The sequence below is a fragment of the Muntiacus reevesi genome, chromosome 3 (genome assembly GCF_963930625.1).
Source record: "Muntiacus reevesi chromosome 3, mMunRee1.1, whole genome shotgun sequence".
NCBI lineage: Eukaryota > Metazoa > Chordata > Mammalia > Artiodactyla > Cervidae > Muntiacus > Muntiacus reevesi.
Window position 1 is genome coordinate 97,216,790 of NC_089251.1, and position 16,280 is coordinate 97,233,069.

General features: G+C 35.5%; 1 protein-coding gene across 9 annotated transcripts in view; it reads left to right on the top strand.

Annotated features, from left to right (window-relative positions):
• Positions 1-16,280, top strand: part of TSGA10 (testis specific 10) — an 86,116-nt gene that overhangs the window by 38,109 nt on the left and 31,727 nt on the right. For 8 of the 9 annotated variants that reach the window (XM_065929737.1, XM_065929740.1, XM_065929733.1 and 5 more), the window contains 2 exons: positions 12,438-12,553; positions 14,788-14,942. The exons of the other annotated variant lie outside the window; for it this stretch is intronic. In XM_065929737.1, the coding sequence (XP_065785809.1) occupies positions 12,438-12,553; positions 14,788-14,942 (271 nt within the window). The remainder of the gene's footprint in view (positions 1-12,437; positions 12,554-14,787; positions 14,943-16,280) is intronic. 9 annotated transcript variants of the gene reach the window in all.

Below are 16,280 nucleotides of genomic sequence, written 5' to 3' on the forward strand. Positions count from 1 at the left end.
GAAAGGATTATTATGAAGCAGTAGTAGACACGTCAGCACACATTAAATGATTTCCTAAAGGTCAGTTACAGACTGACAGACTGAGAATGCCACACTTATAGGAATCAAACTTCTAGTAATTTTAATCTTGTATTTGCAGAAAGCTTCAGTATTTAGCTGAAATAGCGTTTACAAAGCCCTTCTGGATAAAGAGCATGTTTGACCTTGGCCTTTCACTGTTTAATTTACCTTATAACTTAAATTATGTTCTGGGATCTGAACAGAATAAGAAAACACAAAGGACAAGTTTGACAATAACTTAGAAAAGGGGTGGTTTAACATCCAATAAAAGCTGTAGCAAAGAAGTGAGAACATGTAACAGAACTTCTGTTAACTGAATGCTATGTACTGTGTTGCTGTTCCTACATACTGCGCTGAAGCGGGAGAAATTCCAGTTAAAGCAACCTACAGGCAGTGGTGTAGGGGAGTAAGTTTTTAAAGATCTCCATGTTAGTAGTTTTACTGTAGTGTCTATTGATGTGAGAAATAGAAATTCTACACATTCACTCAGGTTGAATTTCAATGTATCTATGAACGTGTGAAAAATAATAGTTCATGAGTGTGAAATACATTATTTAGTCTATAGATAATACTTGGTTCATATACAAATTCCCAAAGTCGCCTCTTTGGTCTTTCAAGGGTCTGTGGTACATATTGATGCATTGGAATCACTTGTCAGGACAGAGAATTACTCAAATTCTTTCCCTTCATTTATTTATTTATTTTTAATTAATTAATTTATTTTAATTGGAGGCAAATTCCTTTACAATATTGTAGTGGTTTTTGCTCATACATTGACATGAATCAACCATGGGTGTACATGTGTTCCCCATCCTGAACCCCCCTCCCGCCTCCCTCCCCATCCCATCCCTCTGGGTCATCCCAGTGCACCAACCTGAGCGCCCTGCCTCATGCATCAAACCTGAACTGGCGATCTGTCTCACATATGATAATATACATGTTTCAGTGCTGTTCTCTCAAATCATCCCACCCTCGACTTCTCCCACAGAGTCCAAACTCTGTTCCATACATCTGTGTCTCTTTTGCTGTCTCACATATAGGGTCATTGTTACCATCTTTCTTAATTCCATATATATGCATTAATATACTGTATTGGTGTTTTTCTTTCTGACTTACTTCACTCTGTATAATAGGCTCCAGTTTCATCCACCTCATTAGAACTAATTCAAATGCATTCTTTTTAATGTCTGAGTAATATTCCATTGTGTATTTGTACCACAGCTTTCTTAGCCATTCGTCTGCTGATGGGCATCTAGGTTGCTTCCATGTTCTAGCTGTTGTAAACAGTGAACATTGGGGTACATGTGTCTCTTTCAATTCTGGTTTCCTTAGTGTGTATGCCCAGAAGTGGGATTGCTGGGTCATATGGGAGTTCTATTTCCAGTCTTTTCAGGAATCTCCACACTCTTCTCCATAGTGGCTGTACTACTTTGCATTCCCACCAACAGTGTAAGAGGGTTCCTTTTTCTCCTCACCCTCTCCAGCATTTATTGTTTGTAAACTTTTTGATAGCAGCCATTCTGACCGGCGTGGGATGGTACCTCATTGTGGTTTTGATTATTTTTTTCTCTGATAATGAGTGATGTTGAGCATGTTTTCATGTGTTTGCTAGCCATCTGTATGTCTTCTTTGGAGAAATGTCTATTTAGTCTTTTGGCCCATTTTTTGATTGGGTCGTTTATTTTTCTGGCGTTGAGCTGCATGAGCTGCTTATGTGTTTTTGAGGTTAATTCTTTGTCAGTTGCTTCGTTTGCTATTATTTCTCCCATTCTGAAGGCTGTCTTTTCACCTTGCCCTTCATTTATTTTTTACTCTCATGCTTGAAAGGATATTGCAGGTTCAGGTGAAATAATAATAATAATAAAATAAGAACAACAACCCAGAAAGCCTTGAAAAATAGAGAAAGTTTCCAAGAAATTTAAATCACCCATGATTCCATAGCCCAGGGAAAATGCAGTAATATAGATTTGTTTTTCTAGCCAGAAGTGTTTATGTCTGTATATAAGCTTTCCATGTAATTGAGCTCATCCTATATTAAGTTATATATTTGGCCAATTTCACTTAATCACATACCATAAATATTTTCGCATGTAGTTGGAAGTTCTTTGAAAGCATTTTAGTGGTTTATTAAAAATATTCTGAAAGATAAATATATAATAAATTTGAGGGTTTTGTGTACATTTGTTTTCTTTTAACAGTATTATTAAAGTATAATTGACATGCATATAGTAAACATTACACATGCTTAAAGTGTTCAGTCTGGTAAGTTCCGACCTCTGTTTGCACCTGTAAGGCTTTCACCACACTCAAGACAGAGGCCCTGTCCATCAGTGTCCAGAGTTTTCTCATGCCTGTCTATCCTCTTCCCCAGGGAACCACTGGTTTGCTTTCTGTCACAGAGACTTATTCACATTTTCTAAAATGTTATTATATAAGTGAAATCATGCAGTATATATGCTTTTATAGGGCTGCTTTCACTCAGCATAATTACTTTGAGATCTGTCCATGTTGTCACATACAATCAGTCGTTCATTCCTTTTTATTGCTGAGTAGTGCTCCATTGTATGGACATACCACATGACCGTTTCGGCTGTTCCCGCCTCAGAGCCATAGTGTGAACCGTTAGAGCATGCATACACACATGAGTCTCTACATGGATGTGTGCTCTGACTTCCCTTGGGTAGACACCTGAGACTGCAGTGACTGAGTCACATGATGAAGATGTGTTTAATTTCTGAAAAACCCATTAAACGGTTTTCAAAGTGGTTGTGCTATTTTATTCTACATTTTCACCAGCAGTGTATGAGTGTACCAGTTGTTACATATCCTCATCAATACTTCATATACAGTATCTTTATAGTTTTAGCCCTCCTGATAGGTATGTATTGTGGTTTTGATTTGCCTTCTCTAATAACTAGTGATTTTGAGCATCTGTTCATGTCATTTTGTGCCATAAATATATCTTCTTTAGTGTCGGTTCAAAACTTTTGCAAACTTTTATGGAGTTATATGTATTAATAAGTTGTAAAAATCCTTTCTATATTCTGGATATAAATTCTTTGTCAGGTACAATATATGTTTGGCATATATTTTTTCCCATTCTGTGGCTTGCCTTTTTATTTTCCTAAACGTCTTTTAAAGAGGAAATATTTCTGATTAAGTGAAACTTACTGCTTTTTAAAAATTTATTTCCAGCCTTTGTATTCTTTTAAAGAAATTATTGTCAAGCCTAAGGTGAGATTTTTCTCCTGGATTTTCTTCTAGCAGCTTTATAGTTTCAGTTCTTACATTTAAATCTACAATCCATTTCAAGTTAATTTTTGTTTATAGTAGAAGGTATAGTTCAACATTCACTTTTTTTTACATATGAATATCCAGTTGTTCTAGCACCACTTGTTGAAAAGCTTTCCTTTTTTTCACTAAATTGTTTTGTAACTTTGTAGAATGTCAGTTGTCCATATATGTGAAGGTCTATTTCTTGATTGTCTATTTTATTTGGTGGATCTATTTATATGTCTTGATGCCAGTATAACATTTCCTGATTACTTTTTTAGTCCTCAAATTAGGTACTGTTAGTTCTCTAACTTTGTTCTTTCTTTAAAATTGTTTTGGATATTCTGGTTCCTTGCATTTTTATTTAATTTTAGAATCAGCTTCGTAGTATAAACAGAAAAGCCTTGGGAATTTTTGGAATTGGTTAAAAACCCCTACTCATAAACACTTCCATTTCTTTCTTTTTTTTTTTGGCCATGCTTAGTGGCTCATGGGATCTTAGTTCCTGGACCAAGGATCTAACCTGGGCCACTACATTGAAAGCACCAACTCCTAGCCACTGGGCCATTACTAGGGAACTCCTGTCCATTTCTTTATTTAGATCTTCAATTTCTCTCATAATGTTTTATAATTTTCAATGTATAGATCTTACATTATTTTTGTCAGTCTATCCCTAAGTATTTTCTGCTTTTTGATACTGATGCAAATGGAACTTTAGAATTTTACTTTCTGATTGCTTATATATGAAAATACAAATTTTTAAAAATAAAACTTTGTATTATAAAGAAGTTTTAGATTTACAGAAAATTTGTGAAGATAGTTCAGAGTTCCTACATACCTCACACCCAGTTTCCTCTGTTAATAACATTTTGCATTAGTATGGTTAATTTGTTAAAATTAGCCGATCAGTATTGATACACTCTAATAAAGTAAAGTCTGTAATTTATTCAGATTTCCTTACTTTTTCCATAATGTCCTTTTTCTGATCCAGGATCCCATACAGGACACCATATTATATTTAGTTGTCTTGTCTCCTTAGGCTTCTCTTGGCTATGAAAGTCTCAGACGTCCCTTGTTTGTGATGACCTTGACAGTTTTGAGGAATACTGATCAGGTATTTTGTAGAATGTCTTCCCATTGGAGTTCGTCTGATGACTTTCTCGTGGTTAGACTAGGTTATGTTTTTGAGAGAAAGGTCACAGCAGTAAGGTGCCATTTTCGAGTACACAGATATTCAGGTGTCATGAGTACATCTTATCAATATGATGTATCACTGTTGATTTTGACTTCAGTTGCCTGGTTGAGGTAATGTTTGCCTTTTCCAGAATGTCATATAATTGAAATCACATGGTACATAGCCTTTTCACACTGGCTTCTTTCACTTAGTAATGTGCATTTAAGGTTCATCCGTGTGCTTTTCATACCTTGATAGTTCATTTTGTCTTATTGAATAATATTCTATCATATGTATGTACCACAGTGTGTTTATCCATACACCTACTGAAAGTCATTTGGTTGCTTCTAGTTTTTGGCAATTGTGAATAAAGCTGCTATACACTTTCATGTGTAGGTTTTTGTGTGGACAGAGTTTTTATTTTTTTATTTAAATTTTTATTTTGTCTTCTCCTCACAGTTTGCAGGATCTTAGTTCCCTGAGTAGGTGTTGAACCTGTGCCCTCAGCAGTGAAAATGCAGAGTCCTAACCACTGGGCTGCCAGAGAATTCCCAGAGCAGAATTTTTTAGATCAGTTCAGTAAATGCTTAGGAGCACAATTGCTGAATCATATAGTAAAACTGCATTTAACTTTGTAAGAATACCAAATTCTCTTTCAAAGTGAGTAAACCATTTTGCATTTCCATTAAAAGGAATGAAGGAGACTTTCTGTCAGCATTTATTATTGTCAAATTTCTGTATTTTAGGCATTAAAATAAGTGTGTAGTGATCTCTTGTCATAATTTGCAATTCTCTGGAGAAGGAAATGGCAACCCACTCCAGTATTCTTGCCTTGAAAATCCCATGGACAGAGGAGCCTGGTGGGCTATAGTCCATGGGATCGCAAAGAGTTGGACACGACTGAGTGACTTCACCTTCACCTTCAATGACAGGTAATGTGGAATCTCTTCTCATATTGTTGTTTGCTATCTGTGTATTTTTGGTGAGGTGTCTGTTTAGATCTTTAGCCCAGTTTTTCAATTGTTTATACATTTAGTGTTGAATTTTAAGATTTCTTTATATATTTTGGGTCATGTTTTTATCAGATAAAGTGAAAGAAAGTGAAAGTGTTAGTCACTTAGTCATGTCTGAGTTTTGCGACTTCATGGGCTGTAGCCCGCTAGGCTCCTCAGTCCGTGGGATTCACCAAGCATGAATACTGGAGTGGGTTGCCATTCCCTTCTCCAGGGGATCTTCCCAATTCCGGAGATTGAACCTAGGTCTCCCATATTGCGGGCAGATTCTTTACCATTAAGCTGCCCAGGAAGCCCTCTCAAATACATTCTCCCAGTCTGTGCTTTGTCTTTTTATTTTTTTAATAGTGCGTTTTGCAGAGCAGAAAGTTAAAATTTTGACAGTGTTCAACTTACCAACTTTTTCTTTCATGAATTGTGTTTTTGGTGTAATTTTTAAAAACTCTACTAAATCCGAGGGCAAATGTTTTTCTCTTATGTCTTCTTTTAGAAGTTGTATAGTTTAGCATTTGATACTTAAGGTCAGTGATCCATGTTAATTTTTGTGAAAGCTGTAGTCTATATCTAGGTTTACTTAATTTGCATATGGATGCTCTAAAATTGGCATCACTGACTCAAAAGACATGAGTATGAGCAAACTCTGGGAGACAGTGACTTACAGGGAAGCCTGGCATGCTGCAATTCATGGGGTCACAGAGTCGGACACGACTTAGCGACCGAGCAGCAACAAAATTGTCCCAGTGCTTGTTGAAATGCTGCTCTTGTGCTATTGTCTCTGCTCCTTTGTCAAAGATCAGTTGCTTATATTTGTGTGGGCCCATTTCTGGCTCTCTATTCTACTGGATTAATCTTTTTTTTTTTTTTTGCCAACCCGTACTGTTGTTTTCCAACTTTGTGAATTATCCAACTTTGTCCTCTTCAGTATTATATTGGCTATTCTGGATCTTTTGTTTCCATGTGGACTTTAGAATCAGCTTGTTAATATCTGTAAAATAGCTTTCTGAGATTACAGCTAGGTTTGCATTGAATCTGTGGATCAAATTGGAAAGAACTGACATAACAATCTGGAGAGTTTCAATTCATGAACATGGAATATTTCTCTATTTATTTAGATCTTGGATTTCTGTCATCAGTGTTTTGCAGTTCTCTGTATATAGTATGTTAATTTTGGAAAGTTCTAGGTCATTGTTACATCAACTATTTCTCATGTTCTTATTTTTTTCTTTTTTTCTCCTTCTGGTATTTCAGTTAGACTCACAATTCTTGGATATTCTGTTCCGTTTTTTTTTTTTTTTTTTTTTTCCTTCTCTTTGCTTTTCAGTTTGGGAAGTTTTTATTGACCTATTTTTAAGCTCAATGATTTATTCTTGACCATGTCCAATCTACTGATGAACCCATCAAGGGCATTTCAAGGGTCTTGTCATAGTATTATGCTATCATTTTCATTTTATTTTCTCAGAGTTTCCATCTCTCTTCTTCTTCTTCTTTTTTTCCCCATCTCTCTTCTTATGTTATCCACCTTTTACTGCATGTTGTCTACTTTTCAGCCATGGTTGAATCTTGCATTGATCCTTCAAGCTGTTTTTGCTTGACTTTTGGCATGCCTTGTAATTTGTTGAAAGCCAGGTATTTTGTTTTGGTTGTTTAGTCGCTAAGTCTAAACTGACTCTTTTGTGATCCCATGAACTGTAGCCCGCAGGCTTCTCTGTCTGTGGGATTTTCCCCACACGAATACTGAAGTGGGTTGCCATTTCCTTCTCCAGGGAATCTTAACAACCCAGGGATTGAACCTGAGTCACCTGCATTGCAGGCAGATTCTTTTTAGTTAATTGAGGAAAATAGGCCTGAAGAGGAGCATGTAGGGAAGCCTAAAGTAGTCAATAAGAGAAACAAAAACAGGACAATAGAGACATGTAACACCTCTGGCATCTGCAGCTACAACAAACGTTGACCAAAGTTCAGCATTTAGAACTTTGCCTTTGCCTTTAGCTTCTTTTCTCAGCTATTTGTAAGGCCTTCTCCGACAACCATTTTTGCCTTTTTGCATTTCTTTTTTCCTGGGAATGGTCTTGATCACTGCTTCCTATACAGTGTCACAAACCTCAGTCCATAGTTCTTCAGGCATTCTGTCTATCAGATCTAATATCTTGAATTTATTTGTTACTTCCACTGTATAATCGTAAGGGATTTGATTTAGGTCATACCTGAATGATCTAGTGGTTTTCCTGACTTTCTTCAGTTTAAGTCTGAATTTTGCAATAAGGATTTTTTGAATTTTGCAACAACCCACTTAGAATGGGCTAAAGACCTTAACAAACATCTCATCAAAGAAGTTATAGAGATGTCAAATAAGTATATAAAAAGATGCAACACATAATATATCATCTGGAAATGCAAATTAAAACAAGATATTAAAACATAGCTATTAGAATGGCCAAAATCAGAAGCACAACAAATACTGGTAAGAATGTAGATCAACAGGAGCTGATGGGAATTCAAAGTGTCACAACCACTTTGTAAAGCTATTTGGCAGTTTCATACAAAACTAAACATGCACTTACCGTATGATCCACCAATCATGCTTATTGATATTTACCCAAAGGAGTTGAAAACGTTATGTACACACAAAAACCTACACATAGTGTTTGTAGCAGCTCTAATCATAATTTCCCAAATTGGGAAGCAACCAAAATCTATACTAGGACTCTGAGCTAGAGATGGCAACTGTATGTCAGATCCCATATTAATGTCATGCTGAGAACCTTCACTATATGATTTCTGGCCAGACAAATTACCTGTCAAGACGTTTTCCAAAATTACTCTAAAAATCTATCATTTGGTTCTGATTATGTCATTTTGTGAAGGAAGCATTCTATTCTGTGCACTGAGTTTTATAATAGGTACAGATTTCTCATTTTGAATTTTAAGCCTTAGAGTCATTCTGAGGTAGCAAAGCATAAATTTCAATCTCTGCTCTCAAACTTGCTTGTAATTTTTTTCGGTAAAATGCTGAATGGAAACTATAAAAAGCCATCACCATACCTTGTAGCTTGGTTTATGAGTGCTGTCATCTGTAGAATTTTGTTTCACTAGTTTGAGTTTCTCTGGAAAATCTACTTAATTATGAATAACTATCTATGAAAGCATTATTTTGAGTGTCTCCGAATGAGTATTTCTTTAGAACTGGACAAAGTGTGTACAACTGAGCACTAGTGGAGAGTGCAGTTTGAGAACCAAGTGGTAATTTGTTTTGAGACTAAGACCATAAAGAGGAATCAGGAGAATCGCATGCTATGCCAGAACCCTGATTTTTAACACCTGCTGAGGGTGCACAGAGGAGTTGGTTTTAAGCTCCAAAATAACCATTCGAAAAAAAGTACATCAGGTAGTTTATAATATAAGCCCCTTTGGGCTTTGGTAGAAAAACCTCCTAAACATATCTTGAATGAGTTTTCTGACATTGGAGGGCCTGTTAGAAGAGTTTGCAAAAGAAGATACCAGCTTTATTTCTGAAGTTTCTGTTTCTTGAATGTCTGTTTTCGGTGTGGGTTTATGGGTCAGTTTTAAACGTCTGATTTGAGAACTTCCAATTGTGCATGCAGTTTTCCATTTTCCTTTTAAATGTATTCTTGAGTTATACAGAGATCTTATGGCTATTTTGGAAAATATGCAGCTTCAGTATAGTTTAACAGGATAAGGATGGCCACAGTGTACACTGGAAGATTTTGTCACATCCTCTGCCTGTCTTTCCAGGACTCATTCATTATCATATGAATTAACACACTTATTATATTTATGGCTCTTATATTAGCATGTATTTTCAAGAATATTTTTATTAAAGTATGGTTGATTTACAATACTGTGTTGGTTTCAGATATACAGTATAGTGATTCAATTACATAAACATATGTTCCTTTTCAGATTCCTTTCTTGTATAGGTTATTGCAGAATATAGTTACCTGTGTGATACAGTAGGTCCTTATTGGTTACCAGTTTTATATATAGTGGTGTGTATATTTAATCCCAGCCTCCTAATTTACCTTATCCCACCCATCTTTCCCCTTTGGTAATCCTAAGTTTATTTTCTGTGTCTGTGAGTCTCTTTCTGTTTTGTAAATAAGTCCATTTGTGTCTTTTTTTAGATTCCACATATAAGCGATATTAGATGATATTTTTCTTTCTCTGGTTTACTTCACTTAGTATGATAATCTCTAGGTCCATTCGTATTGCTGCAAATGGCATTTTATTTTTTTTTATGGCTGAGTGATATTCCATTGTATATATACACACATCTTCATCTATTGCTGGACATTTAGGTTGCTTCCGCGTTCTGGCTATTGTAAAGTGTTGCAGTGAACATTGGGATGCAAGTATCTTTTCAAAGTATGATTTTCCCTGGATATATGCCTAGGAGTGGGATTGCTGGATCGTGTAGTAGCTCGGTAGCCCTATTTTTAGTTTTTTTAGGAACCTCCATACTGTTTTCCATAGAGGATGTATACCAATTTACATCCCACCAACAATGGAGAAAGCACTGGCACCCCACTCCAGTATTCTTGTCTGGAAAATCCCATGGACGGAGGAGCCTGGTAGGCTGCAGTCCATGGGGTCGCACAGAGTCGGACACAACTGAGCAACTTCACTTTCACTTTTCACTTTCATGCATTGGAGAAGGAAATGGCGACCTGCTCCAGTGTTCTTGCCTGGGGAATCCCAGGGACAGAGGAGCCTGGTGGGCTGCCGTCTCTGGGGTCGCACAGAGTCGGACATGACTGAAGCGACTTGGCGGCAGCAGCAGCAATGTAATAGGATTCATCTTTCTCCACACCCTCTCCAGCATTAATTATTTGTAGGCTTTTTGGTGATGGCCATTCTGACTGGTTTGACATGATACCTGGTTGTAGTTTTGATTTGCATTTCTCTAATAATTAGCAGTGTTGAGCATCTTTTCATGTACCTGTTGGCCATTTGTATGTCTACTTTAGAGAAATGTCTATTTAGATATTCTGCCTAGTTTTTTATTGCATTGTTGATGTAGAAATCTTGTCTCCCTTTAAGTCCTTTTACCCTCCCCCATTTACTAGATACAGATTTGTTTTTTGTCCTACCCATGATTTACATTCCCTTACAGCTGGTTTTCATGTTTTTTATTGATATTTCTTTAGCGTAAGATTTCATGTGTTAATATGAGCCATTGTTTTTTTGAATATTGTGTTTGTTCTTTCCTGGAATCCCTATTAGGTAAATATTGGACCTCCTCATTCTGTTGTTTATGTCTCCTAAACTTTCCTTTGTATTTGTTCTGTCTTTGTGTGTTTTTTGTTGTTGTTGTTCTGTCTTTTTATCTGTGCTCTATTATAGATAATTTCCCCTGATCTGGCTTTTTTTTCTAGCTTACTAATTGTCTCTTCAGCTGTATCTGTTTTGTTCTTAAGCTTGTCGTTTGATGTCATTTAAAATTTTTATTTAAATGGTCTTAATTTCCTGAAGTTCTCGTTGGTTCTTTTTAAAATCTGCTGGCTCTTTTTATTATGTATTTTTATTACACTTTTTATGTATTAGTATTTAAAATTATTTTAAAATTTCTGTTTTATAAGGCTATAATCTGAAGTTCTTTGAGATCTAATTTAGTTTGTGTGTCTTTTGACTCCCACTATGTTTGGGTTGTTTCTTAGAATGTTTTTAAGATTGAATTGTGAGCTCATTTTTTAAAAATTTATTTTCAATTGAAAGATAATTACGATATCGTGTTGGTTTGTGAGCTTATTTTCGACAGACTCTTGTCTGGGTTTAGTTTGTGCCTGAGTTGAAGTCATGTCCCTCCAGTAAACTTTGTGTGTATTTCCACCAAGTTTTCTAGATTATATTACCGTCCTGGAATGAGATTTCATTTTGATTTCTTATCTTGAGATTGAGATTTCCCAACGAAGATGTTTAGTTATTTTTGTTACCCTGCCTTAGCAATGTTTGGCAAGCAAATTTCCTCTAGTCTGGCCTCTCCACTAATAGTGTAGCTCTTAGTGGCTTTATGTGGGGGATCTTATTTCTAAAACTTGTGTTGCAGACATATCTGTGGCCTCATCTTCTGTTTCTGAGTTAGAAGACAAGACTCTAGGCTACTGAGACAGGTAAACCCCAACCATATCTGATATAACATCAGTTCATAGTCTTATTACTCTGATTTGGCACCAAAGGACTTCTCTTACAGATGGTTCTGAGTTTTGCTGTACATTTTAAAGGATGCTTCTTACATCTTCTTTAGTATGTGTGTTTTGTGGTGAGGGTACTTTCAGATTATCTAGCTTCCATATTTCCAGAAATTATAGTCTGTCTACTTATTTGTTTATTGACAATGAATTGCGTGAGAGCAGGGTCCCTGCGCATCTAGTTCACCATAGTGCCTGCTACATACTTAGTAAGTGTTTGTGGATTCAGTGAAATACTGTTCATTACAGATTTATTTATGCTAATGAAAACCTGAAATGAACCCAAATGTCTAATATTAGGGGAGTACTTAAGTAAATGGTTATATTTACTTGAAAGCAAATGGCCATTGCTCATATAAAGCTTTTCAGTAGAAAATAACCCTTTGAAGGGCTAAATTATAAGACTGAAAAGTGTTAAAGATTGAGTATAGGTGAAAAAAATCTGAACTCAAGTTTGAATTTAGATTATGGTAACTTTATGCAAAGCAAAAAAGCACTAATGAATACCAAAGTTGTTTATGTTACAGTGGTAGACTGAGGATCCCCTTTTACCCTTTATATTTCAGACCTCCTATAGTATGTTTTTATAATGAAAATACTAAGAAGAAAAAATGTGCATTCGTTTCCTTAAAAGTTCTTAGATTTAAATACACTAAAAAGTTGATAAAACATAAAATTTCAGAATTAGTTTTATTATTAAAATGTTTACAGACTTTTATATGAAAACACAGAGAAAGATCTTTCTGATACTCAGCGACACCTTGCTAAGAAAAAATATGAGCTACAGCTTACTCAGGAGAAAATTATGTGCTTGGATGAAAAAATTGGTGAGTTTTTTCCTGATGTTCCTTTTTGTTTTTTAAGTTTGGAAAAAAAAGTTTTCTTCTCTTCAGTTATAACATAGAGAAACTTAGAAATAGACCCCTAAGTTAAAAGTTTTTAGTCAAAAATCATGAGAAAATGTATTTTTCTTTGATAGTAAAATGTTTTACTTAAACTTAGATCCATAAATACTTAGACATGGCTTCATATTTTTCAATGAAGGAATAGCTAAACAAAGCAGCAGTACTTTGTAAATTTATGATGATCAATTTTAAATTTACAAGCTTTTATATTATATCATGCCCATAGCTGTTGTAATGAAATGTATTACATATATACTATTTTTGGTAGAAAGTATACATAGATTTGGATATATCTATAGTTCATTTGAGTTTATAGAGAAGATTATTTTTATGAAGTCTCTTATTATTGTTTCTTACCAGTGTTCTTTATGAAAATATGGTCATAACTTAATCTTCTTGTAACTTTAAAATTGTGGTCAGGACAATAGAAGTACTCATTTTAAAACTGAATAAGATTTTTAAGGTTTGCTATTATGCAGATCAAAAATATCTGACGTAAGCAATTAGGTGGGTGGGGTACTTTTTACTGAAGGAGAAAGTATTAAAAGAAAATATAAAAGGAGAATATTGAAGAACTCATTTTTGGATTTTAAGTTCAAGTAAAAATGTAGGGTAAGTAGGTAAATAGATAAGTTAGTATCTCAGAAGAGAAATCTAAGCTAAAGATATACATTTAGGACACATCAGCATGTAAATGATATTTTAAAACCGTGAAATCACCTAGGGAAAATGTAGAGAATGAGGAGAAGAGGATCCAGGACTAAGAAGAAGCCAAAGAAGTAGGAAGAAAACCCAGAAGTGAGTGTCATTTGGGGAGGCAAGAGAGCAATGTGTTTTAGAAAGGAGGATATGATCAATTGTCAGATACTTTCGAGAAGCGAAATAAGATGAGAATGAAAATATATTGATTGGATTAACACATTGGAGGTTTTGGAAACATGGGTCCCCCAAAAGTTTGAATTATAGTATTAGATGAAAAAGATGGAGTAGTCTGAGGAATGATTGGGAATGAGATGGTAGAGACAGGAGGGAACAGAAGTCGAACAGAATTCAAACAGAAGTTTGGCTATTAAGAGTAGCAGAAAAATGGGGTGGTAGCATAAATGGGATGCTAGGAGATCCTAGAATAGGTTAGAGTTTGTTTTCTGCCAATGAGAATGAACTGAGATATAAGAACACCCAAAACAAGTGGTTTACCTAGAAAAGAAACAGGATACATCTCTTTTGTGTACATCACCCTCTTGTGATATGGAATTCCACTCTCAGTGCTGCAGTGGGTGGCCCTTGGCAGTCGTTTACCTAGAGGTCTAGTCACACCAACTTTCTTGGGGTAGAGATGGTCTTGACCAGTGCTCCTCAAACTTCAGGAGAGCTAAGCTCACTGGAGCCAGGCTCCTCGGAGTAGGATATGCCAGGGCTTTTATATCTTTCCCAGGGTGCTTGTTGAAACATAAATTGCTCTGCCCACTCAGAATTTCTAATTCAGTAGGTCTAGGATGGGACCTAAGGATTTGTATTTCTAACAAGTTCCCAGGTGATGCTGATGGTTCTGGTTGAAAAACCACAATTTGAAAACCACTTTTCTATACCAATTATACAGGACTTCAACACTGACACTGGCATTCCAGCATACTTACAAAGCAAATCAGACTTCCTGGGATGATTTTTTTCTAGGAATGTTTATAACAGTGCTGTGGAGGAAATCAGAATATTAGAAGATATTTGACTCCGATGATGACTTAACTGAATATATTTTTAAGATCTGGTAGTTACCAATTTATATGCAATAGTGATTTGAAGCTAAAGGAAGGTGAAATTAGAAGAGAAGAAAAATCAACATTCCATGTACTTTCTCCACACACCTTCCCCTCTCCCACCACACATTCTATTTTGAGAACTTGTTATATAGAACTTTCCTTTGCTGTTCTAATTCAGATGTGTTAATTGTGCTTTTTCATTTATAAGTCATTTAGAATGATTAATCTTCATTTTTAATCACTAACAACAAAAGCCATTTTAAAATTTGGGATAGAGTATTTTATCTTTAGTCATTGAATATAGTATAGGAGAATTTACTTAGAAAAGTACTTCACTCTGCTTGAACTGGAAAAATTTTTATCTTTTTTAAAACAATGCCTTTATGATTACACATTTAGATAATTTTACAAGACAAAGTATTGCCCAACGAGAAGAAATCAGCATTCTTGGTGCAACCCTCAATGATTTGGCTAAAGAAAAGGAATGCCTGCAAGCATGTTTGGATAAAAAATCTGAGAATATTGCGTCCCTTGGAGAGAGTTTGGCAATGAAAGTATGTTCTGAGAACTGTGATTTAAAAGAAATGTTTGAACTTGAATCTGAATAAAATAATAGGATTTTCCCAACTTTTTTTCCTTAGAGAGGTGAAACTTTAAAATCTGATTTTGAAATATTTCAGGATAGTCTTAGGAAATATGTGTTCAAATTCACTAGCTAATATTTTTAAATAAATTTTTCTCTCATCAATTTCTGATCAACTTTTACTAACAATAACTAGTTCAAACATCTCAAAATGTAAAGCATAATTTTAAAAAAGCAGTGAGACTGATTTCTTTTTAAAAGCACACCAGAACTTATATTTTCAAGTAGCCACCTTGGGAGGCAATATATGTCATTAAATACAATGAAGTTTATATTCAAAATTAGGATCATGTTTTTCCATCATCTTCAGCCTTTGAGAGTGGATCATATGAAACTGGTAAAAAAAATTGAGTGATAAACTTCATCCCACAGTTTTGTTGTTCAAACAACAACAAATAAAAGTGTTTTGAAATAATGACCCCCTTTCTAGCTCATAAACTGATTCTGAAGGCAATTCCTAAACTGTTTTCTACAAATGTCTTAAACAAAGGCAGCATCACTGGCTTAGGATCTTTCCCCTCTGTAAGGGCACTAACTTAGAGGGTCTTTCCCTTTAAGGGAACTAACCCATTCACCCATCCATCCATCCATTCAACAAACATTTATTGACATGTACCAGGTATTATGTTAGAAACTGGGACTGAGTGGGCATACCTTCCAAAGGCCTGTGGTATAATTCAAAGCAAGATAAAGAAAGATGCTGTTATGATGGAGTATGCCAAGTGCCATAATGGCACATGCACAATGTATGAGTGAAGTTTGGCAGAAACATCTGATTCAGGCCAGGTGTTGGATTAGGGGAGGAGGAATATCTAGGAAGCCTTCCACACAGTGATGGTGCTTATACTGCCCTGAAAGATGACTAGAAATTAGCCAGGAAAAGACTTAGAGAAAGGAGTGATCCAGAATGGTAGAGTGCTGTTTAGAGAAAAGGTGATCCAAACAAGTAGAGCAACTTATATGGAAGCCCAGTGGCTTTCATCAGAGAATTTGGTGAGATTTCTTGATAGTTTAGTATGTCCAGAGAATAGAGTGCAAGGAGGGGAGTACGGGGGCATGAAGACAGGTAAAAGATAAGATGGGATAGAGAAGCAACAAATCAAAAATACATGAGATGTTGAGTTTAGATACCATCGTGGATGTAGAGGATCATTGAAATCATGTAAATGAGTTGTTACAATTAGATCTTTAAAGCATTATCCTGTCATTTGTTAATCCTTGTAAAAAGTGGGTTGTAGGGAAATGAGAG